This window comes from Myripristis murdjan, chromosome 5, assembly GCF_902150065.1.
Source record: "Myripristis murdjan chromosome 5, fMyrMur1.1, whole genome shotgun sequence".
NCBI lineage: Eukaryota > Metazoa > Chordata > Actinopteri > Holocentriformes > Holocentridae > Myripristis > Myripristis murdjan.
In genome coordinates, this window is record NC_043984.1 from 3,290,149 (window position 1) to 3,314,268 (window position 24,120).

Below are 24,120 nucleotides of genomic sequence, written 5' to 3' on the forward strand. Positions count from 1 at the left end.
CTGAAATCTGTCACTGTTCTTCCCTTTAAAAGGCTTTTTGGCTGTGTATTTGCGACCTTGTAGATCACTGAGGATTTTTTTTTCTGACAGAGGAAAAAAGTCCCCCGGCAACAAGTCAGGATTATCAAGTATTAGACAATATTGGTAAAATCAAGTTATTTTTCCCCACTCTGTTAAATGCATTAAAGTCCTGAACCAGACATCAAAAAACAGGAGAAAACTTGGGACTTCTTGTGACTGGCATCCTGAGTGTTTGATTCAACACACAATACCACCTTTCACATCCACCCAAGTCTTTGTTCCAGTGAAATGTCTGTTATTGTTTTCGTTAGGTTTCAAAGGATTTTCAGGCACCCCCCCACACACACCACCCCCCAATAAAGTGTTCTGTTCCATAATGTGTCAGACTTTCCTCATATCCCCTCACTCTTATTGTATGAATTCAGGCTTTCTTCCGCCTCGAACATACTGATTATTTTTCTTCCATTTGAATATGCTTCAACCGGATGCCTCCCCGCCACCTGTAACAAAAGGTATGCGCATCATGTGTGATGCAGTGAAGTCACCATTCTCATCCTCTCATCCCCTTTCTTGGATATTGTGATCCTGGAAAGGGAGAGGATACGGGAAAACAGACTTTGTTATTTCATCATTCTTTTATTTTAACTTTTGTAAATCAGCATTCTAAACTCCATATATTACTGTAACACATATAGCATCAGTATTAATTTGTAATTAAGTGTATGAGTGAAAAAAACAACAACAACAAAAAAAAAACAAATATATTGCAATCAACTACTGTGGCCTGTTTCCTGAGGATGAAATAGTAGATTACAGCAATAAATTTATTATTAAAAATTGAAATAATAGAGTTTGCTGTGACTAAGTGATACTATCATTTAAGTGCAAACTGAAACTTGAGACACAGTGTTGCTTCTAACCACACTTAACTTTCTCCCCTCAGTATTGGTCTGTTATTGTTTTCCCAAGATTTCAAAGGCTATAGATGAATTCAGACGGGAACAAATTTCTACAAATTCCACCCCTTTTCCCTGCCACTTTCATGTACTGTACAAACATGTATTTCCTTTTTGGTGCTCACAATTATTTTCCTAATTTTTTTTTTTACACACGCCCGGACCGGACACCTCCCCACTACCCCAAACAAAAGGTAGGACACAGTTTTCATTTAAATATTTGTTTTTGCGCAGCTTTCATAACAAACATCCCAGATCACAGTAGAGGGGTTGAATGGAGGGCAGCCGTGTCACATCAGCATTAGATCACAGAAGTGGATGGCTTGAATGACTTATTGTTAGAGGGCTGGAGGTCAAAGGTGACCGAGCACATGTTTACATTTCAAAACCAATCTGAATACAACATGGCGCAACAAGTCTAATAAATAGTTAACATAGAAGTGTGGGGTTCTCTCATTGCTTTTTGATGTTCTGAGCCGACAACCTGCACCTTCTTGGTTGTGCGTTCTTATTATTCAAGGGAACAACATTTGGACCATCTAGTGTGGCCCAAATGTAAATTTTCATCTGGGACCACCAGTAAAGTTATTGATCAAAAAGTAAACAACTAGTTAAGTTTTCACTCCACTCTAACAAATATGAGATATTGTAAACATACTTCAGTCTCCATTTGTATGGGATGATTGATGTGTAGGTCTTAACTCAAAGTTTGCACATACATTCACACACACACACACACACACACACACACACACACACTCACACACACACACACACACACACACACACACACACACACACACACACACACAATGTTCAAATTAATATTTATAAATTAATATTACATTTTCAGTGCAAATGTAACATACTTAAAACTGTACCATATCATGTTTTAAGTTGAGCTCTATAGCTAAATCTGGCACAAACAGTACATGGTCTCAGATAAGTACACAAAATGAAACAAATGAACAAATCATTGGCCTGTTAAAAACGAAACAAAAACAAAAACAACAACAACAAAAACCTTAACCCTAAAATATATCAAATTTTATATATTTGCACTGCTAATAATGTCCTTTAAACAAGCCATGTCATGTCTCATTTTGGTGTTAAAACATTGCTGTAGTCAAAATTCTGCTAGCCTACTTTTTTGCCAAGCAATTGTAGTTCTTTCCAGTGCCTCTGATTCAATATGTTTTCCAGGAACAAGCGTCATTATTTTGAAACACCACCAAAGATCACCCAAGAAAATCAATAGTATTTAACCACAGAGGTGGTCTGCCCATCTGCAAGCGAAATGGTGTGGCTGCCACACATGGCCCAGAGAGGAAAATGATGGCTACTTGAGGAAAAATCTTCAAACAAGTTTATTTGCACTGGAGGCAGGTGACTGCCATTATACAGCTTTGTCTTTAGTAAATAATAATTGCAATGATAATACTAACATTGAACAGGAACAATAGTAGACTACACAAAATATACTTCTCAACTATTCATATAGATGAGGGGGTGCAGCAGCAGCTCCTGCGTGGCTACCGCCAGCCTTTCAGCATGCTTTTGGCTTTTTCTACAGAGATGCTTTGATTGGCTGACGGGAAGGACGGGCCTCCTTGCGTAGACACACTCCCAAAAATTGCGTCAGCAGAGAAATATATTAACCTAACCCGGCTTATGTCTCCTGCACATAACGTTTCTAGACAGTCTCACAGGTAGAAGTAAACACCCTTCTCTGGGAAGACTTTTAAAGAGCTACGAAGAGCTGGTTTAATCCCAGAAATACCAGCGCGAGGACAGAATAAAAGAAGAGCCAACTTCAAGTGAAGCTGCGGGAAAAAGGAAAAGAAGAGCACGCGTTTTTAAAAAGGCAGTTGCATCGTTGAATTTTGAAAATTTGACATAATTTTCTGCCGGGAAACTACAAAATGAGTGACTTCTGAGCGGCCAAAAAGCAGGGGGAGACCCTTCAGGAAGTTCTTCCGTCGCCTTCAACTTTGAGCAAAAAAAGAGAAGAGGACAAAGAAAGACTAAGTCGAGTATTAATTATAGAGTTACAACGCAGCCATGGACTCGGGAAAGGTAATAATTTCGATGACTCATACTACCAAAAGCTGTTTTTAATCCTGCCAAACCTGTTGGGTTGCTTTCAGTGGCTGTGTTCAGACCGTAGAGCTGTCAATGTGTGGCCGTCAGCGAACGAGTTCAGTGGGTTCAGCGAGGAAATATTTTTAGCCATGAGGCACTTACACATGTGCCGTGACGAAACAAAACTGTAATACTGCTTTAATGTTTACTAGGCTATGCTGTCGGTATTGACCTATAGTGTGCTTGCGGTACTAAACAGTTTTTGGAGTTTTTGGAGACTTTATGGTATTATTCGACCTGCTGTGGTTTAGCTACGCTATTCTTATAAAATTGTATGCATGTAAAAGTGTATGCTGCTGAGCAGTGAGTTTAGACTGTTCGTGTGACACTTCATGGTATTTTGTTTATCCCTTATGGAATCAGTACAGCATTCATATAAAGTTAGCGTTTTAACTACGATATTGGATGGACATTGTGAATCGGGTGCGTTGGTCTTGTCATGTTGCCCGCCGGGTGGGTGGGTGTGTGGCGGTTGAGGTGGGGGGTTAGACGCATTAATATGTCACACTCCCCACAGCCAAGTTTTACGCTGGTCTGCTCTCGGGATAGACTACGTGGCTTACGTGCCCCAAGTCTCCCGGTCTGACATGAGCCATTTCTGTCTTTTATCACACTGTTAATGTCCCCTGAGTTTTAATACCATCCAACCTGCCAGTTCCACATACTAATGCATACTTCTGTTACATAATAGAAATGTAGTAATCCCATAATAAACGTAAAAAGTAGTATATAGGTCTCCCAGCAGAACTATGAGTTCATGTAGAAATATTACAGGAATAATAAAGTGATGAAAAAATAAATAAATAAAATAAAAGTTAAAACACAACAAGTGGGATAAGTTAACTATAACGTTATTGTTTGGTATTACAAACTTATATTTGTTGATTAGTACACACTATTAGTCCAGGGGTGAGTACTGTTTGTATCAGGATGTTCTCACATCATACCATTAATGTGCTGATCTAACATTAATTTCAAGTCCAGATTCATGTCAAAATTGGATTCAAATTGCCTTTCCAGGCTAGAATATCAGGCCTTTCACAGGCTTATTATCTTATTGTAATATGACCTAGTTAAAAATGATGATGCGCATTGTTCACAAAGTAAAAGTGACTTATCTGGTGTTTGATATGACTGACTCCATCCTCGGCAGGCTTGCTCTTAAGCCTGCATACGCTGTCATACACTACAGTAGGACATGTAGGCTTAATACTTCCTCCTCTTGCTTTCTTGCTGATGTATTCGGTGATTAGTTAAATTGAGCAGAGTGCAAAAGCTTCTTCCCAGTTTGCTCTGGTGGTCAAACATGTGTTCCATTTGTTGTTGTTTTGTTTTCTTCACCCCCCATACTATTTTTCCACCATGCATGTTGTCTTATAATGGCCCCTGCAGCTGGAGGGATTTTTTGGGGACGTGATGGGAATGTCTTTCTCTGTTCCCAAATCCCACTGTGACACTGACTCTGAAGATTTCCAGAGAGAGTGAGAGACCGCTAAGGGAACACACAGTTGTCTGAAACACCAGGGGTGGGGTGGGGAGGGGGGCTATGGGTCAGAGCCTTGACTCTTTCCTTCCCTTGCTGCTCGCATCATCCCCTCCATGTTTAGTTGCTTCCAGCAGCATTGAGCTGTTTGTGTGTGTTTGGGCTTATATAGCAGCTGAGCACAGTCTTCTTAGACACAGGCTAATTAACATCTCGTGATCAGGATTTTCATACCTGGCTTCTGTTTAGTGATTCCATGATGCGTGCCTGGAAGTCAGGAAAGTGGAAACTTCAGTGGAAACTTCAGCTTCACTCGCACAACAGTATGTTGATGTAGGGAGTGGTAGGATACACAAAATACAACAAAAACTCTCACCCTGGCTCGGTATATAACCAATAATTTTGTTGTTTAATCAACAAATAATGTCCGTCTGAAAATTTGCCAGGGTGATCATTGTTTTAGTAAGGTGTGGTCCTGCTCTCTCACAATAGGCTGCATCTGCTCAGGTAACAGAAGAGACTCAGGCATCTTTTCTACCAGAACACTGCTGCTTTAATTTTAGCCTGCCTTTTACATTCTCACTCCTCCCATGCAGTTATATGCTCACAAGGCAGTCTAAACACACTGCTTCTCCTTCAAAACATTTACGCAGAACACATGTTAATCTTACATTGTTAGTCCTCTTAAAGAGCTTCATTCTGAACAACAGTAGGCTTTGTTTGGGACTGAAGACTCAAGTCAGTCCTCTTATTCTCTTGGATAAGGAATAATAATGGTAATTGGGGTCAAGCATACAGTTGACCTGATCTGTGGTGAGTGAAACAGCCTGTAACCGTTTGATTCCTGACAGAGCTGACAGCTCAGGCACGTTGATTGGGGTATGAAGCCAACAAGCAGCTCCTGCCTGCCTCGTGCAGGCTTAATTCCTCTCCATCCTCTGCCCTCCTCAAGACAGTCAAGTAGTTTTATTTTTCTCTGCATGACTACCCCTCTCTGTATGTCCCTCAGTGTAACTGTCAGCCATGTTCTAATGAGACCTAATGAGACTTTGCTTCAAAAGTTGGGATTAAGAGATCTAGGAGGGTTTTAATTGAAATGGGCAAATAACCATGAGCCTAGACTTAATTCAAGAAACTGGATGCCATTGTGCACACTTTGCTGACCCCCATGACTAATCGCTATTCACATGGATGTAAAGGTTGGATAAAACTATTGAAGTTCCCGACAAGCAGGCCCCAGCACTGTCTTTTGGAGGATTTTTTAACTTAATGTTTCAGACAGCTGAGATTATGTAGGTTTAATGAATCAGGATTTAATGCAGTATTATGTTTGCATCTGACCTTTCGAGGCTCAGTCTATGTCCGCCCTGTATGTTCAGCTTTCTCTTTTCCCTCTTCACATTGTTCCTGGTTGTGTTTGCCCACCGTTGGCATAGTTCAGCTGTCTTCAGAAGAAGACATTTATTATTGTACCCCTGTAAGACAAGACTTTAAATTGCCCAAGCCAGATAGTCCATCACAGTAAACATGAAGCCTAATATAGTATTTTCATATCAGCGTGCACATTATATTACCCTCTACTTATTGTCAATCACCTGACACCCACAGGAAAAATCGGATGTCTCTGCCAGGAAATAATCCCCCATAAACATGCTTCAAGCTCAGTTTGGCTGATTATTTTCAAAACAAACACACAAACAAACAAACAAAAAAAACAAGTATGCATTGCAAAATGATTGGAGACAGTACACAGTAATGAATGCACAGTAAATCTAAATGACAGTGGTATGCTCCCTCAAACTAAATTATTCTGATGACGCGAATTACAGTCCTCTCCTATACTCTGAAGGGTTTATAACAAGCGCTAAGAGTTATTTTTACATGTACCACTTCAACCAGGTCTGTGGTGTTCTCAGCTGTGAAACCACTGTACACCGGACAGGATGAGGAGGGACAGACTGGTAAGGAGGTGGGGTCATATTGGATTCCCCAGAGCTGTGTTACCTGAGACATCTGAATAGAGTTTGCAGGGACGTGATGCTTGCTGCGTAGGCCACCACCAACCGCCTGGAACCTGCCAGCTTAGAGGAACTGAGCTGAGCTGAACACCAGAGCTTTATTAGCTTCTGCTTTAGAAATTGTGCGCCACTGCATGACCTGCTGAATACTCTGATAATGATATTCTGATGGTCTGGCTGTGATGATTCACAGACTGCACATGGTTCTAGTTCGTGACAAAAAGGGTGTACCAAGAGTGGTCATTAGGCTGATGGAAATATGTTAAACATTATTTAATGTTTAGGAATGTTGACTTGAAAATACAATAAATTTATGGATTACTATGCTCACTATAAAGGAGTAAGAATGTTGTTGTTACTTAGACTCTGATAAAAGTGTGTAATCAAAACTTTTATCTGTAGGCTAAATGTTATGACCAAAGAAAACCCTCCAGACATTACTTGGGTTTTAAATTAGTATGTATCCCAGCAGCTCTCCTCTCAGTTTTATTTCCCCTCAGCTCCTATGTTATCTTTACCACTTTCACTGCAGAAGAAAATGTCATTTCACTCCTAAAACAAGATTACACACAAAAGATGTTGATGCATTGTGGCTGATTGACATCAGTTGTTATTTCCCTTAATCACCCTACGGTCAGTAGTGGAAGATACTAAGCCTTGCATTTACATGGAAGTGTGCATTTCAGCACAATGGCATTCCTAAGGTCTTTGTTGTGGCCCAACCCTTTTCCTTGTTGTTTACAGAATAGGTTCACTGTGACCACACTGTCAGCTGACTCTTCACATCACATTTTAAGTTGCTGTTTCCTGGTAGGGTGTTTGCACACAGCCTGAAGTAGATGTCATTTGGTTACCTTGGATTTGCAGGTAATAACTTGGTGGTGTGTATGCTCCGTGCTCGCAAGAGTGGACCCAGGATTGCTTTATGTGTTTGCTCAAGCTCGGACTCATTTCATAGATAAACTTCATGTGAAGAGGTTTCTCCGCTGTTGGGATGTTGGAGAAGGCCAAGCTCAAACACAAACACTGAAATGAAAGCCTAAATATTTACCTGGTCACACTAAAAGCCTAATTTGGAGAAAACCTATTCTATCCTTTATTGCCCTTAATCCAATAAAAATGCCTTGAGCTCATCTATGTGACTGGAATAGTTAGTTGCGTGGGTGCACTGGTCCATAAAGGATTGAACAGGCCATAATTCATAATAAAATGGCTTAACCAAACACATATTTGAATTAAATAGTTTCCCTATCAGGCCTGCAGTTGCCAGTGTTTACCATGTTAAGAGCGGAGACAGACTAGAGCTGCAAGAACAATTATTGGGATTGTATCACTATGACTAGGCTAAATTCATCCAGTGTCTACGTCACATGTTTCTCAGTTCAGAGGCAAAGAGGAAACATTTGCACTAGTCTTCAGCAGTTCTCAGAAACAAGAGGAAATGTTTATAATGAATCAAATTCATAGGAAGACAGGATATCACACGCAAGAGTAGTTTGATCTCAGAAGTTAAAGGGCTGATGCAACATGTCAGAAACTTTAATGAACTGCTGGGTTGCAAGTGAAAAGCCACAGCCTCCCTTGTTGACCCTGAAGTGTAAGATGCAGTTTACAAAAAAAAAAAAAAATGCACCAGTGGGACCACTGAACATTGACTCACTTTTCCAGCTGAACAACTGGGTTTTCATGAACAGGGTGGGAAATTACTATCAACCACCACCCAAATGCTGCTCTACCAGGCTTTCAACAGGTCCAACCAGAGGGGTTTCTCTATCCTACATCCACAGTTGGATGATACATTTTGAAAATATTACCAGTTGTCATTTTAGGTCTCATAGGCTAGTTTCCCAAAGATATTCTTATCACATCCTTGTTATGGACAAAGTTACTGATCCTAGACCTAATATAAAAACCTATAAGCCATTGCCAAGTACAACATTGACAACTAATTGTCAAAATTTTGCTTATATTATGGTTCACGATCTGCTGAATTTTTGTTGTCATAATTCATGTTTGATCGCTAGATTGTGAATATTTCTGTCGCCAACTACATACTTTTCAGAACTAAGCCTCTTGCATCTGGGGATTGTAAGCTAATGCAAATTGTCAGCTATTATAAGTCGCATTTGAGGTCAGAGCAGGGTGTTTAGAGTGCTCTCAACACCTGCTTTTGCAATCAGATCAGGAATTGCATGTGCATGGATTAGCTTGGAAAGTATAATTAGTGTGATGCCAGGTCCTTTTGATTTGCCATCATCTGTAAGGAAACAGAATTGATTCCCCGGTGAGCAAGACTCACTATGTGTGTCACTAGCTTTGTACCCACTTTCTTACTTGGGAGAAGAGAGGAAGATGGTAGGGGGTGGGTGGGGGAAAAATGTCTGTCTGCCTGTTTATTCAGTCTCTCAGTCTGAGTCAGGTTGTGATGAGATGTCACGATAACATAGTTTTGATAGTTAAGACCAACACCAGAAAATTTCACAAATCTCAATAACTGATTTAATAAGACATAAACAGAAATCCCCACTTGTATAAACCTTAACAAGTCAACAGAAACTTCATGTGTTTCAGTATTTAAACATGCAGGTGACATTAGAATAGCAAAACTGAGTTACAAGTGCAGCAGTGATATTTGGCTTTCAAGTAGAAAACAAAGCATCCCTACAAAAAACAAATTAGAGTAGAGTAGTTGTATTAAATGTCCTTCTGTAATGGTGTGATTATGTGCTCTGACTTTCATTTACAGTCCTGTAAGCAGAGAGCCACTAAGTTATAGTTAATTAACCATAAACATTAAGGCTACATTACAGTAACAATTCCAAGTGAGTAATGTATCAAGTGATTACTGTTAAAATTATTATACTATTAAAAACATTAGTGCTGGTATCGTTCTCAAAGTATGATATTGACTCAGTATTGATTCTTCTAAGTTGTTGTATTGATTCTTCTAAGTATTGATCGCCGTTCCTTGTTTGGGTTGAACTGAATCGATCTAAAATGCATGCTATCAAAAAATAGACATAACGGAAGAGAATACCATCAAGAATTTATCAAGGATTTTATTGCATCTTTCATGAAGGCTTGAAATTTTGCATGACATTTTTATGACATTTGAACTTCTTGAAAACCTCTTCCTGAATTGAAATCAAAATGAACCTTTGTGATTACAATTACTTGGTTTATAACTCCATGTCTTTTTGTATTAAGGGCAGGGTTAGAACTGTCTTCTCTTATGTAGGTTAAAGGTAAAGATGTCACAGAGGAGTGTTTCATGCCTCTTCAACAGACCCTGCCTTCTCCAGCCTGACGGCCCTCAGCTGCTGGACTCAGACATCCATATTTAGGGAGTATTTGGAAATCATCTCGGCTGTTTGCCTTAAAGGGCACTACACTCTATTAACTGGAGAGAGCACATAGACAAAGTACATAAGCAGTATTTATTTGTAGAATTAAACAATAGAGGCTTTACTGGAACCTGTTGCTGGTTCTTGTTCATTAGGCGTCACACAGCTATGACTTCTGAGAATGACATCAGTTCTGCTTGGTCTGCTCACAGGCAACTTGGCTCCTTTAAGAGCCCAGCCCACAATATTATGTTGTGTGTGTTAGTGTATGTGCTTGTGTGCATGTTTATATCCTGCAGCTAAACAGTCCTCTGGTGGACTTTGTGACCCTGAGCACCTCACAGTGAGAGTTCTTATTGGCTCAGATGTAAACTGGAGGTGGAACCTTGGGTCTGTTAACCCGGCCCATTTTTGGGTCTCCACAAATGAGCATCACACTAGCTAAACATGCTGGAGTGGCTCCTTCTGATGACACAGGGCTTGCTTTTTCAGCTCCCCTCCCCCTCCACCATGAGGGGAAGGAATTCTAGCATTCACAAAAATGTTAAATCCTTGTGTTACCCAGGCAACCTTTCTCACCAAGAAAAAATGCTATGAAATAAACAGTAGCCTGGAGCATGGACAGTCTTTTCAAATCGTTTCTAAGCATAGTCCCTGTATTGAAACCTGATGATGCTGTTTCTGTGTATCCTCCTTTTTTTGTGGTGCAAATGGAAACTCTAGACCCAGCCTGAAAGTTTCCATGTGAGTTTTCCTCTCAGGGGAGTCAGGCCAGTTCATCAAGATACTAGAGCAGGAATCACTGTAATCAGGTTGGCCTTCAGAAAATGAGTAGGATGGATGAAAAGATAAAAATCCAGAGTTCAGAAATCCTTACAAGAAACAGCTATGGGTTCAGTGCCTTGTTCAACAGGATGAATGTCTTGTCTGTCGCTGAAATCAAACCCATGACCTGTTATCATAGAGGGGCTCTCACTAATCTTAAGACCTTTCAGTCATCTTTACAAACATAATATAAACACTCCAAAAACTGAAAAGTTGCTTCAGTTTACCAGTGTGGTTAGAGGTGGGTAGTCTTTTAATGAGCAAAACTACTGACACTTAAACTGTTGAGCTGGCCTTGCATGAGGAAGTGGTCTAATGTGAATCACTGTGGCTAACAACACTAAAAACCTGAAAACTGGTCACTCCATAATGGCTGACCCTGACAGACAATGACTGACAGAGTAACTGTAACTAAAAACTTTACTGTCCACTCTGTATCAGGAATAAATAATAATGAACCTACAGATCTCTGCTTTGAGCCTTTTTGCTTTGTTTGCTTGTTTCTTCATTGCACTTTGTAAATTAGTTTGGAATTAAGTTCTTTACAAATTAAACAACTACAAAGTGGTAGACGTAGTGCAAATAGTAGCACTTTGGGGTAAAAGAAAGGAAGTGTCCTGAGTTGTGCTCCAACCCGTTGTTTGTATGTCTATAAGGGGGCAAACAGACATAACAGCCTGTCCTGGTCCGCTCTGGTTTGTTAACTTCATGGTATGACAAAAATCTCTAGTGATCTCTGGGCTGTGCTCAGATCAGCCATCAAATGATTTCTAGAATAACAGGAACATGGACAATAATGTGGGTTAGGCCGTGGCTTAACCTGACCCCCTCCCATTAAAACTTGCTGTTGGATGTGTGGTCTTAATGCACCTCAGTTTACTGCCCTTTAAATCTGACTTGAGAGTTTGAGGATGGCTTTCTCCTTCTGTTTCTTTTGGAACCTCCCCTTTGGATGTTGTATGGCATCCATTTTGGGCAGCCCAGACTCACCATGTTGTGTAATGTAGCCCACTAGGTTGGCTAGGTTGATGTCAAGCATTTACTAGATACAGCTAACACTGAATTCATTGTACTGGTTTTGAACAAGCAATCTATAAATCTATAAAATTTGATACTGGGCAACCTGAACAATGTCAGTCTATCACATTTTCAGTTGTAAACTGGATAGGCATGGAAATTAGAAAGGTGATGACGATGATAAAGGTGATAAAGTATCAATATATCTCCTCCATTCTTTCTCCTCTTGTAGCAAATGACCTTCCAGCTGATGCTGGCTGTGGGAACCGCTGTGATTGGCTCTCTCCAGTTTGGCTACAACACAGGTGTCATCAATGCCCCTCAAAAGGTGAGTCTTGTGTGTGTGCATGTACACGTAATGCAGACCAAATGGCAAATGTTAGGATTTGCTGCATAGGATGAGTGCAGAGCACAATGAGTGACAGGAGGTTAAGTATAATGAAACTTTTCTCAGTTGATAATTTGAGATTAAAGTTATTTGATATGAAGTTTGGTGTTTGTTTCAGCCTCACTTATTTGGTATAACAAAAGGTTTAAAGGATAAGGTTAAGGATTTTTTTGCAAACATAATTGGCATGGTGTGATTAGAAAAAGAGAAATGAGAAGAAGAGAAAAAAAGAGGAACTTGGAGGGTACACTGCCAGATAGGTCCTTCTGTCTGCCAGTCTGCATGTCCCCGGTGCTTGCTGTCCCACTGCCTAAACGGAGGGTAGAACTAATAATAGCAGCATTTAGGCCTGTCGAGTCCAAGGCCATCTCCATTAAAAGACTCTCATTGATTCATGTGTAGAAAGTGTTTCCGTGCTCAAGGATGTGTCCTGACTTGGCAGACTTTTACCAGGCACAGGCTTGATAAACCTCACAGGGAAGTTAATTGTGTATGTGTGAAATGAATCAGTTTGAAGATCATTACTTCTGTACTGTATTGTGTATGAGTTTTCTTCACAAAGAGGAGTTTAAATTAAGGCTGCAGGCAATTTCCTATTCTCATGAGGAGAGGCAATGAAATTAAGATACCTTATCATCTCTCGTAGGACTAAAGCTTCAACAGGAGAGGTCAGGAAGGTATACACAATCCCCTTTGAATTTTTATTTTCCAGGCACATTTCCCCTTATCAGTGCAAAAAAATGGTAGAAAAAAAAGCCTATATAAAGAGGTCTAACCCAGCTCTGTCAGTGTCTGAAACAACCTGATATTGACAATATTTTGCTGGCAGTTTTTGCTTCTTTTCACTTCTTTCTCCTTGTTTTCAGCAATCCATTTTCTTGATTTTTGTCTTAGCTTCCCGGTCATAGTGAACAAATGTTCTCATTAGTCAACCATAGCAGCAGATTTAAACATTTAATAAATTAAATTAAAAAAAAAAAAAAAAAAAATCCACATCCACATATTGGCAACAACGGTGTGTTTTACTGATGATTGCATTTTCATACTTCAAATTCCATTATTCCGTCTGCGTTTCTGCATCGTGGAAATCACAGGGCCCTACATGCGCATCCAGTGTACTAAAAGGGTTCAGCCAAGCCGGGCACGTATCAGCCTTTGTCTGAACACATGCTGCGGCTATCCAGCTATCTGTCCACAGTTCATAAGTGTGTTGCGAGGCAGTCCAGAGATCTGCCTGCCCTTTTCATTTACCTTTGGCATATATCATGGCTCCACTCCTGTGCTGGTGACTGACTGCCTCTGTCACAGTGATCTACAGTCGCAGCTGTATACTGGGTCTCTGTGTCATGCCCGCCTCCTATTGCTCCATCACAGAGACATTCATCTGCAAATCCTCCATCATCATACATTCAGAGCTATCATCAGATTTTAATGTTTTAGATTTGTCTGATGAAGGCCTGAGGACCGAAACGTCACGACAATAAATATTTAATGCAAGTTATTCAGTGTACGGGATTCCTCGTCGTTTTACACTCATGTTTTAGACTAAAATTAGAATGAAATGAAATGGTTTCATCTTTTAAATCCACATGAGTCTTGAAGGGGAGAAAAACATAATAATGTCAGGGGAAATTTTAACCATTGATACAGTTGTGCAAAATTGTGTAGTTTCAAGCAGAGATGTAAGTCAATAATAGGAAACCATTCCTGGTAATTGATGAAAAGTAACTAAAATACAGCATGGCATTTCAGAATATTTAATGTAGAGGAGGATATGCTACTTTTGCAAAACCTCACAAACGTTGTGGTTTTAGGAATATGTTTATAGGTTATATAGGTTTTTGCAAAACCACACAAACTATGGCTTTCCAAAACGGTAGGTGTAAGACTTCATGGAGCTCAGCTCACAAGGTGCCTCGTGTGAGGCTGGGTGAGGGGCTGCAGTTTGAGAGGGAGGGGGCAAAAATGTATGTTTACTAACATTCACACACTGGGCTAGTATAAACCTGCCTTCTCAGTACTTTATCCCCTTCCAACTCCCTGCTTAGTTTTCTCTCTCTCTCTCTCTTTCTCTCTCTCTCTCTCTCTCTCTCTCTCTCACACACACACACACACACACACTCAAACAGGTCTAAGTAGTGTCATGTGCCCACAGTTCAATCAATGCAACAGCTGTTTTGGAGAAAGAATGGGAGTACAGAGGAAAGGTTCACAGTAGTGTTGCTCAACATACATTCATAATCTTTTCCTAGGTAATGACTGCTTAATAGGCTATACCATTACTAACACCACTTTATAGAGCAGCAACACTTTTCATTATCACCAACTCCCTTCTGCATTAGTGTGTGATAAAGGCGAGAGTGATGCTGGTGCTTCCTGTGACGTAAGCCACGCTCTATGCAAGAGAGTCTCTGATTAGATATGGTCCCTCAAGGGCCTTGCTCTGGTCTTCTGCCCTGTGCTCCCCCTGCCAGCTCCATACTGCAAGAAATACAAGAACAAAACTAATTGAATTATGTATTGAATCTTAGAGTGGTAATCTGTGAGCAGTTATTGCAAGAGATCACCTGTGAATCAGTCAATGTGTCCAGCGCTCTAACAACTTTTTCCTTCCATTTTCTGTTGTTTCTGCTGAAATTTGGGCCTCTGCAGGTGGCATGTTTTGTGTATTCAGTCATAGTGGCTATTGCTGCTCATACTTACCAGTTATTTATTATACATGAATTGTTTTAAGAAATTTGCTGCAACCAATTAAATTGCCTTGAAAAACTAGTGAATTTGTTTTTCCCGATGGTTTGAAGAAAAGTTAGTGTCAATCGCTCTGGGCAAGAATTCACTTGTTAAAGTGGGTAGTTTTTCCCATGCACGTTAAGTACTCTGCGTACCTTTGACAGCCCAGCAACCAGCCAGCTCTGTCCACACGTGTGGTTGCCTTGATAGCATGAATGGACAGCTTGTTCCATTGTGTGGCTAGAGCCAGCATGTGGTTTGGACTGCTGAGAAAAAGAGTAGGGAGAGAACATGAAATGATTATGTAATTTAACAGGAGCAGCCATGCAATTTAGTCCTTTCTTTCCCAGTCAGATTACTTGGTGAAGGTGTTATTTTTGCAATATCACCAGACTCTCGTCTGTAGCCTCTTGTTAATGGCTGTGACTTTTCTCACAAGCAGTGCTCAAATAAATATAAAAATACAGTAAACAAACAAACAAACAAATGTCCTTTTTTCTCCGTTGTTCTCAACTGGTCTGGCTTCAGGGTCCACCTTAGTCCTTAGTCATTGACCTACACAAGTATAAAAGCCATTCAATTTTATTTTGCAGTTTTATTAAAATACAAATTGCAGTAATACACAGTTGTTTCATGCATTGTTAAAGCACAAAATAAATAAAATAAAATTTCAATAAGAGCTTAATACTGATAAAATAAAAAGCCATTGCAACAGCAACTACAGATTAAGTCAGGCCTCCAAAACTCTTTTATCAGCAATAAATCATTGATAGACCTTACAATAACAACAAAACAACAAAATATTTAGTTGCTTTTGCTGAAAAGGATGAACTATAGTCTGACCATGGGTTGTTATGTCATGTTATCTTCATAGTTAAATATATTAGTTGTCATACTTGCATTTGGCTATGTTGTGTATCTACTTAGCTTAATCTTAGTCCTGCTCACTTGATATGTTAAAATTCAAAATAAAGTTTTTTGCCCATAGTAAACCCAGAATCAACCTGCAGACCATTTTTTGACCACGACCCACAAATTGAGAACCACTGTTTTAGCGTATAGGTGGGAATTAATGATGAGCATTTCCTTTTTAATTATGCCCAAACTGCTTTTGAATCCTATGCTGGTGGCTCTTTGCTGATATGTAATTTATGGTGGGTGGGATAAACAGTGAGGGGACAGTATGTGATTACAAACTTGTCATATCATGAGAGGGAGTTAAGGTCTCGTGAATGTAAGCTGATAGTGGACACAACCTGAGCCTTGCGTTAAGGGCCTCACCGGGTCATGCTGTGCATATCCCTTAGCCATAGGAAAATCTTTGACGTATGACAGCCTTACTGTAGACAAGTAGTTTAAGGAGGCCAATAAGGGTCAAGGGCAGTGCCATTTCATCATCTTGATTGAATGCCCCCCTGCAGCTGTAGCTCATACAAGAGCTTCTATATTAGGTTAATTGCTGAGTGCTGTGTAACAAATATTGTTAGGTACAGACGTAGTGTTATACTATCACCAAGGCACATGACAGACGCTAGTTTTGATATTTGGGGAACGACAGTGGTAGTGGGTGCGAGTGGAAGGGGAGTGGGCAGTAGCATGCAGCTCAGGGGGATGTCCAGAGTTTTGAGTCATCTGAGAAGTGTCACTGTGCCATGAAGCAGACTTGAGTATTGGAATTACTCACCACATACGCAGACACGAAAGCACACACACGCACACAGCCACTTCACCCCTGTCACCAGCTCATCTGGGCGTGTGTTTGTCAACATAGTCATCCACACTGGGAGCAGGGAGGGGGAGCAGAAACTTGAAACCGGTTGGTGCGTTAACTTCCTGGCTGCTTCAGCACAGGATATAGTCATATAGTACTGCCCTCCACTGGACAAACACTGACATTATAGCAAGGAAACAGGATAAAGCACATGAACTGACCAGCTTTGTAACTGTAATCACAACAGAAATACTACTACGAATATCATAAAAAACAGCAATAATAATACTGACAGTAAAAATGTGATACTGAATTTATTAATTCCTGTGGGCAAATTTATATAAACATCACCTAGTATTTGTGTTGCGGAGGGCTTATTCACATTTACAACAATATAAACGTGATTGTGTTACAGTGTGATTTACCACAATATGATTCAGTTTATTGTCCTGTGGAAAATCTAATTTTTTTTTTTTTTTTATTTATACTAAACGATTATATTTGTTTATCTTCTCCCTGTAACAGATCATTGAGACATTTATCAATGAGACCTGGTTTGAGCGATACAATGACCCCATCACCGAAACCACCCTCACAAGTCTCTGGTCCATTTCTGTTGCCATCTTCTCAGTTGGTGGGATCTTTGGCTCCTTCTCGGTCGGACTCTTTGTCAACCGCTTTGGAAGGTAACAGGAAATACAGAAGTATCCAGTTAGAGCTGTAATTGCAAAAAGTCAAAGCAATTTGGTTGTTACATTTTTGTGCCAAAGATATGGTGCTGAAAAATATTGTTTCTAGACACCCTTGATATGATATGGAATATTAGCATGTAAATATTCTAATTTACGCTGCAGATATTTTTATAGTGTGACCTGTCTGAATTAAACTCTAATGCCTGTGGCTCTGGTTTGTTTCCTGCAGAAAGAACTCCATGCTGATGGCTAATGTTCTGGCCTTTGCTGCTGCTGCTCTGATGGGCTTTTCCAAGATGAGCAGCTCCTGGGAGATGCTGATTATTGGCCGCTTTGTGGTGGGCCTCTACTCAGGCCTCTCCACAGGCTTTGTACCCATGTATGTGGGTGAGGTTGCCCCCACAGCCCTACGAGGAGCCCTTGGCACCCTCCACCAGCTTGGCATTGTTGTTGGCATCCTCATGGCACAGGTGGGTGGAAAACGCCAGTTAGACCTTTGCTAAATAACTTACTTACATACTAACTAAAACGATGTAACCACAGCTTTTTGTAGAAAGTCATGTATTATGGCCCTGCTAAGGTCACCAATGATAAAAAATCATGTGCTCATGTTTTTGGAAGGCGATTTGGACAAAAGTGTTTATCAGATGGCATGAATTTTGTTAGTTCTACACCGAGCTGTGCTCCAAGCTGTGCTGATCGTTCATTTGTGTTATTCTCTGGGTTGATTGCAGGTGTTTGGTTTGAAATCTATCATGGGCAGTGCCACCTTGTGGCCACTCCTCCTGGGCTTTACCGTCATCCCTGCTGTGTTGCAATGTGCCCTGCTGCCTTTCTGCCCCGAGAGTCCCCGCTTCCTGCTCATCAACAAGAATGAGGAGAACAAGGCCAAGGCCGGTGAGTTCACAGACACATGCATGTAATCAGTGAGAAGTCACCAAGTTCTCTGTTGAAAGGGCTGGATTAAGTTTTAACCACTTTTGCCTTGCTTGAACAACAGACAGTACTCACTATGAGAATGTATAGTTTAACATCATAGTGCCAGAATGTGTTGGCACTTGTCCTCCTCATCATATCAGTGTATTATTGCATGAATAAAACTGTTTCTGTAGGCAAGAAAAAATTATGGATTAACATTTTGAAAACAGCATTTTTTCAGGTCTACAATTCAAAACAACCATCAACTGACAGTGGCTGACTGTACACATGTCAAAGCAAAATACAGAATAAAAGAGAAAACAAAATAATAAACTGTGCAGAGAAACACAAAATCCAAGGGGCTTATAGTTCCAAGTTAATTTAGAGCCTCAAATCACACTTTATAGTGTCAGAAGGCTTTGCAGGCTCACAAGTTCACAACAACAAAAACAGGACAACATCCCCTGACTTAACCTTCATAGCAGGAAAAAAAACTCTCCAAAAAAGAGAGATAATAGGGAAAGGACCAAATCTTGAGAAGGACCACAGAGAGAGGGTGGGCTCCGGGCCAGGAAAAAAGATCTCTCATAAAAACATCTCCTCTTTAAAGAAGGAAAGTGTAACTGAATTTGGCAATGGCAACTGAGACTCGAAGTTCAGATTGTAGAATGACCTCCTGTCGCTCTGTCCATCCAAGTGCTGAAGAAGCTACGAGGGACCACAGACGTGAGTGCTGACATGCAGGAGATGAAGGAGGAGAGCCGGCAGATGATGAGGGAGAAGAAGGTGACAATTCCCGAGCTGTTCCGCTCACCGCTGTACCGCCAGCCCATCATCATCGCCATTGTCCTGCAGCTCTCCCAGCAGCTGTCTGGCATCAACGCTGTGAGTTTAAAGGCCCACACATTATACCATTGTTCACCACCATGCATACCACTGTTAAGATGCTGTAGACAGAATAAAAGCCAAATACATTTATCATGTATGGGTAATGTGTTTTCCTTGCATCCAAGATGGAGATTTACATATAATGTCCATTGCAATTCAGAAATGTTAAGAGATGTTTGTTACAGAGCTGCTGTCCTTGATGCACTTAAATTGCTTCAGGGTGTGTAATTCTCTCTCATGCTTCAACTTTGTTGTCGCTGTACTTTAGGTATTCTACTACTCCACAAGTATCTTTGAGAAGGCTGAAGTGCCGCAGCCCGTGTATGCCACCATTGGTGCCGGTGTGGTTAACACAGCTTTCACAGTGGTGTCGGTGAGTCCAGAATAACCTTTTTAACTTTTGCCATTATAAATGGGAGAGGGACTTAAGAATCCATGGAGAGAGTTAGTTTGTATACTCGATAAGGTTTTCTCAAAGAAAGACCTATCCAACACTGGACATTTAAACCAGCAAATGTAGAAGATTTCAAGTTTCAAGTTGTTTATATGGCTGAATGACTATTGTATAGCAATAGGTGATAACAAAACAAACACTTGGTAAACCACTGCAGCACTTTGTTAATTGTTTATAATCTGTTATATTATTTTGTAGGACATACTTTGTCATAATTTTCGCATTTGTTCTCTTGTTTTTTAGCTGTTTGTAGTAGAACGTGCAGGACGCAGGTCTCTGCACCTGATCGGGCTGCTGGGAATGGCTGGCTCTGCCGTCCTAATGACTATTGCCCTGGCTCTGCTGGTACGTCTCTCATGATCAAGCACAAAAGTGGTTCTAGCTATTTACCAGCCTGGGACTCTCTGGGAGATTCTGTCTTAAGTTTCGTACAAGATAAATACTAGTTAGTTCACTCATTCTTGGTCTCTTTTTTCCTAGGACAAGCACAAGTCGATGTCATATGTGAGCATTGTGGCCATCTTTGCCTTTGTTGCGTTCTTTGAGATTGGACCGGGCCCCATCCCCTGGTTCATCGTGGCAGAGTTGTTCTCCCAGGGGCCCAGGCCTTCAGCTTTTGCCGTGGCAGGCTTCTCCAACTGGACTGCAAACTTCATAGTGGGCATGTGCTTCCAGTATGTAGCGGTGAGTAAACACTGTAACACCGTAACACTGTAACACTTCTGCATCCCATAATAGTTCTGACTATTTGTTTAGAACCAGATAGTTGAGTTTTGTCAAAGAAGTTAAGACAATCACAGGAAGATTTTTAAAAACAGTTGAGAGTAGTTGTCTGTGTTGGACCAGTCCCCTCACACTAAATAGAAGTGTTTTGATGCTAAAAATCCCACCCATCAACTTGAAACAAATACCGGCCCTGCTCTCAAGCTGCAAGCAACTTGGTTGATGCATTGCATGTTTGACCTCATGTTATACAGCAGCAAGTCATGCTACTTTGGTATTGCCTGTTGTAGCATCGTATCAATAAAATAACTTAGTTATGGTGGATGCCATGTACCTGTGACAAGTTTCACCTTTATGACTTGTCATCCATCAGTCTTTCCTGTCTCTCCCCTGTGTCTGTCAAAATGAAGGCAAAAAAGCTATAGCTAGCAGATCTTACCCAACAATGTTTTTCAGTTTTTTGTCTTGGTCAGAATTTAAATACTGGGGGAGAATTATTACCTCTGGGTGTAGGTATCCCTGGGTTATACTGTGTTATAGATATTTCAGATTAATGCATGAAAGGCAGCTAACTTGCACAAGAGCCAGCCTTTAATGTACAAAACAGACAGCATTTTATTGCCACACTGAACCATGCATAAAATGGATTTTACTAACCGAGCAGTTTTACTACTATTTTTTATTTCTTACACTGTTTCTCTGCTTGCCTCTGTTTACAGAGTTTATGCGGCCCCTATGTCTTCATCATCTTCACTGTGCTGCTGCTGTTGTTCTTCGTCTTCACCTACTTCAAGGTGCCGGAGACCAAGGGCCGGACATTTGACGATATTTCTGCCGGTTTCCGCCAGTCATCCGCCACTGGGGGAGAGAAGCACTCTCCGGAAGAGCTCAACAGCCTAGGAGCTGACTCTCAGCTCTGAGCTCTGAGCTCTGAGGGACTGGCTTTGATTTCTTTACATCTTCACTTATCTGCACATGCCCTGACAAGAACTCCTGCACCCCGTAAATCCTGTACCTCAGTCCAAAGAGGTACTAGAAGGGGTCTACTGGCTAGAAGTAGACGTATACACTGGTAGAATAACTTTCACACTGTCAGCACATTTCGGGCGTCAAGACCAAGCACCGAGCAGCCTTGCATGATTCCTTTATTTGACGCCTTCTGCTGTGCCTCTCATATTAAATGAATAAACCCAGATTTGGTGGGCACTAGGACCTGTGGCCAGTGCAGAGAACGGGGTTGAGGATAGAAAGAGGATGGTTTTTAAGGGGGTGTCAACATCAATCAAACCTGTTTGATTGTCTGTTGTCTGTATTTTGTTTTGCTTTGTTTTTCACTTTTTCCACACCTTACTATGTTCATGTTACTTTTCTTTGTTGCCTGTTACAGTACATTCAGTTTGTTGTAGGCTTGCTAAAGACCGCTAAAACTAGGGATGAATTTACACTGTTCAAAATTTCTTTTTTTTTATGGTTCAGCAGAGTCTGCAAAGCTTGTTTTAATGACGTCTTCCTTGCTGTTCTCCAGCAGAGGGCGCCCTATGCTCTGTCATAAGGAACGGTTATGTTTTTGTACGGGAGGAGTTCCTAGATATCTCAGTATAGAGGCTTCAATATATCAGTGCATTGCTGTGAGGATCTGTTTATTTACCTTATGAAAATATTGGAAAGCAGTGCACATCATGTAAATACACCCACCCACACACACACACACACACACACACACACACATACATATGTGTGTTATATCTTTGCTCCTGTAATATAAGATTTTAATTTTTTAATGATAGAAAATATACGATTTTTCTAACTGAAAATATATAAAATCTAAAATGTAGGTTTTTTTTAACAAGATCTATTTTTGGCCATGAATGCAGAACAGTTACCAGGTAATGCGTCAAGGAAACTTATTCATGTATTTTTATTCTATTCCGTTTAAGCAATACATTTGATGAATTTTATATGGCAATGGAATCATGTGACTGTACAAGATCAATATCTGCTCAGACCAGTCTCGGGGCTGAACATGGCAATGAAGCTGATTAGTCAAATCACATAAGGCTTATTGTATGATATGAGATTACACACTCATAATCATAAACAGCAGCCAGTTTGACTGAAGGCATATCTCAACACAAAACCAGACTCAGTTCACAAAAGCAGTACATTCTGAGTTCAAGTTGCCTGTCTGAAACGATCAAGCCTCCAGTGTAGTAATATGTTCCTTTCAGCTGTGTCACGCTGGAGCCAGTCTCAGGTCACATGCACCCTGGTCTTGACAGAAAGCTCTTCTTTCAGGGGAGGATCCTCACTCAAATGTTTTTTTTTGTGTTGAGATTACCTGTGGAGAGACCAAAGTCCAGTGACTTGGCCTCGAGGCAGTTCTGATCTTTTCACACAAATGAGAACTTCTGTTCTTCTGTCACACCCACCCATGGAGCAGAAGGCATCATTTCCCAAAAAAATAAAGAAAAAAAAGGAATGGGGACCAAAATGAATGATGTGGCTCTCAGCTTTGTGCAAGGTTTTTATTCTCCTGAAAGTGCTTTTTACTCTCAGCGGCCCCTGCACTCCATGTCCATTGTGTGTTTTTTAGAAGTGGACACTTGTTATTCCACAACATGTTTTGTGCTTTGTGCTCTCAACTCTGCATTGTTGACTCGCTCTCTCTCTTGGATGTAGCTGGTCATATCTCTGTAGTTTGTTTGGCTCTGCCTAATGACACTTACTGTTAGCTGCAAAAGTTACTGTCTGTGACTGCTGTGCTATTTGGATAACTTTTCTTGTCTTTCAGTGTGTTTGAGGAAAATTATCTTTTTAGCAGCACTTTATTCTTCACAATGATAGTTGTTTTGTCACTGAAGAAAAAATCTTGAGCGTGTTCATGTGTTTCAGTTGCTTTTTACACAGTTACTGAGGAGAGACTGAAATACTGCTGAATGATTACTTGATGTTAACATATTTGAAATGGAATTGTATGATTTGTTCATATCTGTTGAGTTGTTGTATAAAAACATATTACCAGGCAGCAGTTGTCTTTGATCTAATACACACAGGCCAGTCCTAAGTGTATATGGTAATATTCATGGGCTAATGGGGACACAGATCCAAACACAAACCAGGAGTCAACATTGATTGTAATCATTCCATGATTCGTTGTTAGTTACTGGGTCTAATTAATGTGTATTGTGTGGCTGACTTATATTTGACAAAAAAAAGATGCACTTACAGTACCAACTGCCATCTTTTGCAAATAACAAAACTGTATTTTATGTACATACTTTTACAATGCAGTTTGGGCATTTAATCTGAAACCCATGTAGCCTGTTAGCATGATGAAGCATTCTGCAGCTTCTGAAATCTCCTCAGCACAGGTTGGTGGCCTAAAAAAAAGCATGGTGTAAATAAATCCTACACATACTCCAGCTGCACCCTGAACATTTATTTAACTTTTAGAAACTATTTCATAAATGAATGATTAGTTTCCAGCGCTGTACATCTCTATATGCATTTACTGTCCACACCTGCCTCCTATTCCCCCAATTTGATACCTGAAGAAAATGTTGCAAGAAAGAGGTAAAGCAGTTTTATTTCAGATTTTTACATAAACTATGGTGGGATTGTGATAAATAGATGCATTCACTAGTGTTTTCTCACTTTAGTGCACAGTATATATAAAAATGTTTGTAATAAATAGCGCACGTGTGTATGATGTTGGAATATGAACCTCCAGGTCAGTTTTGCTGGATGGTTCTCTCTGCTTGTTTAAGATGTATGTGGATGGATGACTGAATAAAACAAATCATGCATACA

The 24,120-nt window shown here is 40.4% G+C and overlaps 1 protein-coding gene across 2 annotated transcripts; it reads left to right on the top strand.

Annotated features, from left to right (window-relative positions):
• The first annotated feature begins 2,658 nt into the window (after positions 1-2,658).
• slc2a1b (solute carrier family 2 member 1b) lies at positions 2,659-24,120 on the top strand. Of its 2 annotated transcripts, none has more exons than XM_030051660.1 (10): positions 2,659-3,053; positions 12,039-12,134; positions 17,161-17,321; positions 17,557-17,797; positions 18,062-18,224; positions 18,943-19,130; positions 19,402-19,506; positions 19,831-19,932; positions 20,068-20,275; positions 21,032-24,120. In XM_030051660.1, exons 1-10 carry the CDS (start codon positions 3,039-3,041, stop codon positions 21,208-21,210), a joined length of 1,458 nt encoding a protein of 485 aa, XP_029907520.1. In that variant the 5' UTR covers positions 2,659-3,038; the 3' UTR covers positions 21,211-24,120. The 2 variants fall into 2 exon arrangements, with proteins under 2 accessions (XP_029907520.1, XP_029907519.1); XM_030051659.1 differs by having other exon boundaries at positions 20,068-20,271; positions 21,030-24,120.

Bases quoted from the DNA above. Each gene is read 5' to 3' on its own strand.
- slc2a1b (XM_030051659.1), top strand. The intron at 18,225-18,942 runs GTGAGTTCACAG...TGTCCATCCAAG, and splicing joins GGAGAACAAGGCCAAGGCCG to TGCTGAAGAAGCTACGAGGG. The intron at 19,933-20,067 runs GTACGTCTCTCA...CTTTTTTCCTAG, and splicing joins CTATTGCCCTGGCTCTGCTG to GACAAGCACAAGTCGATGTC.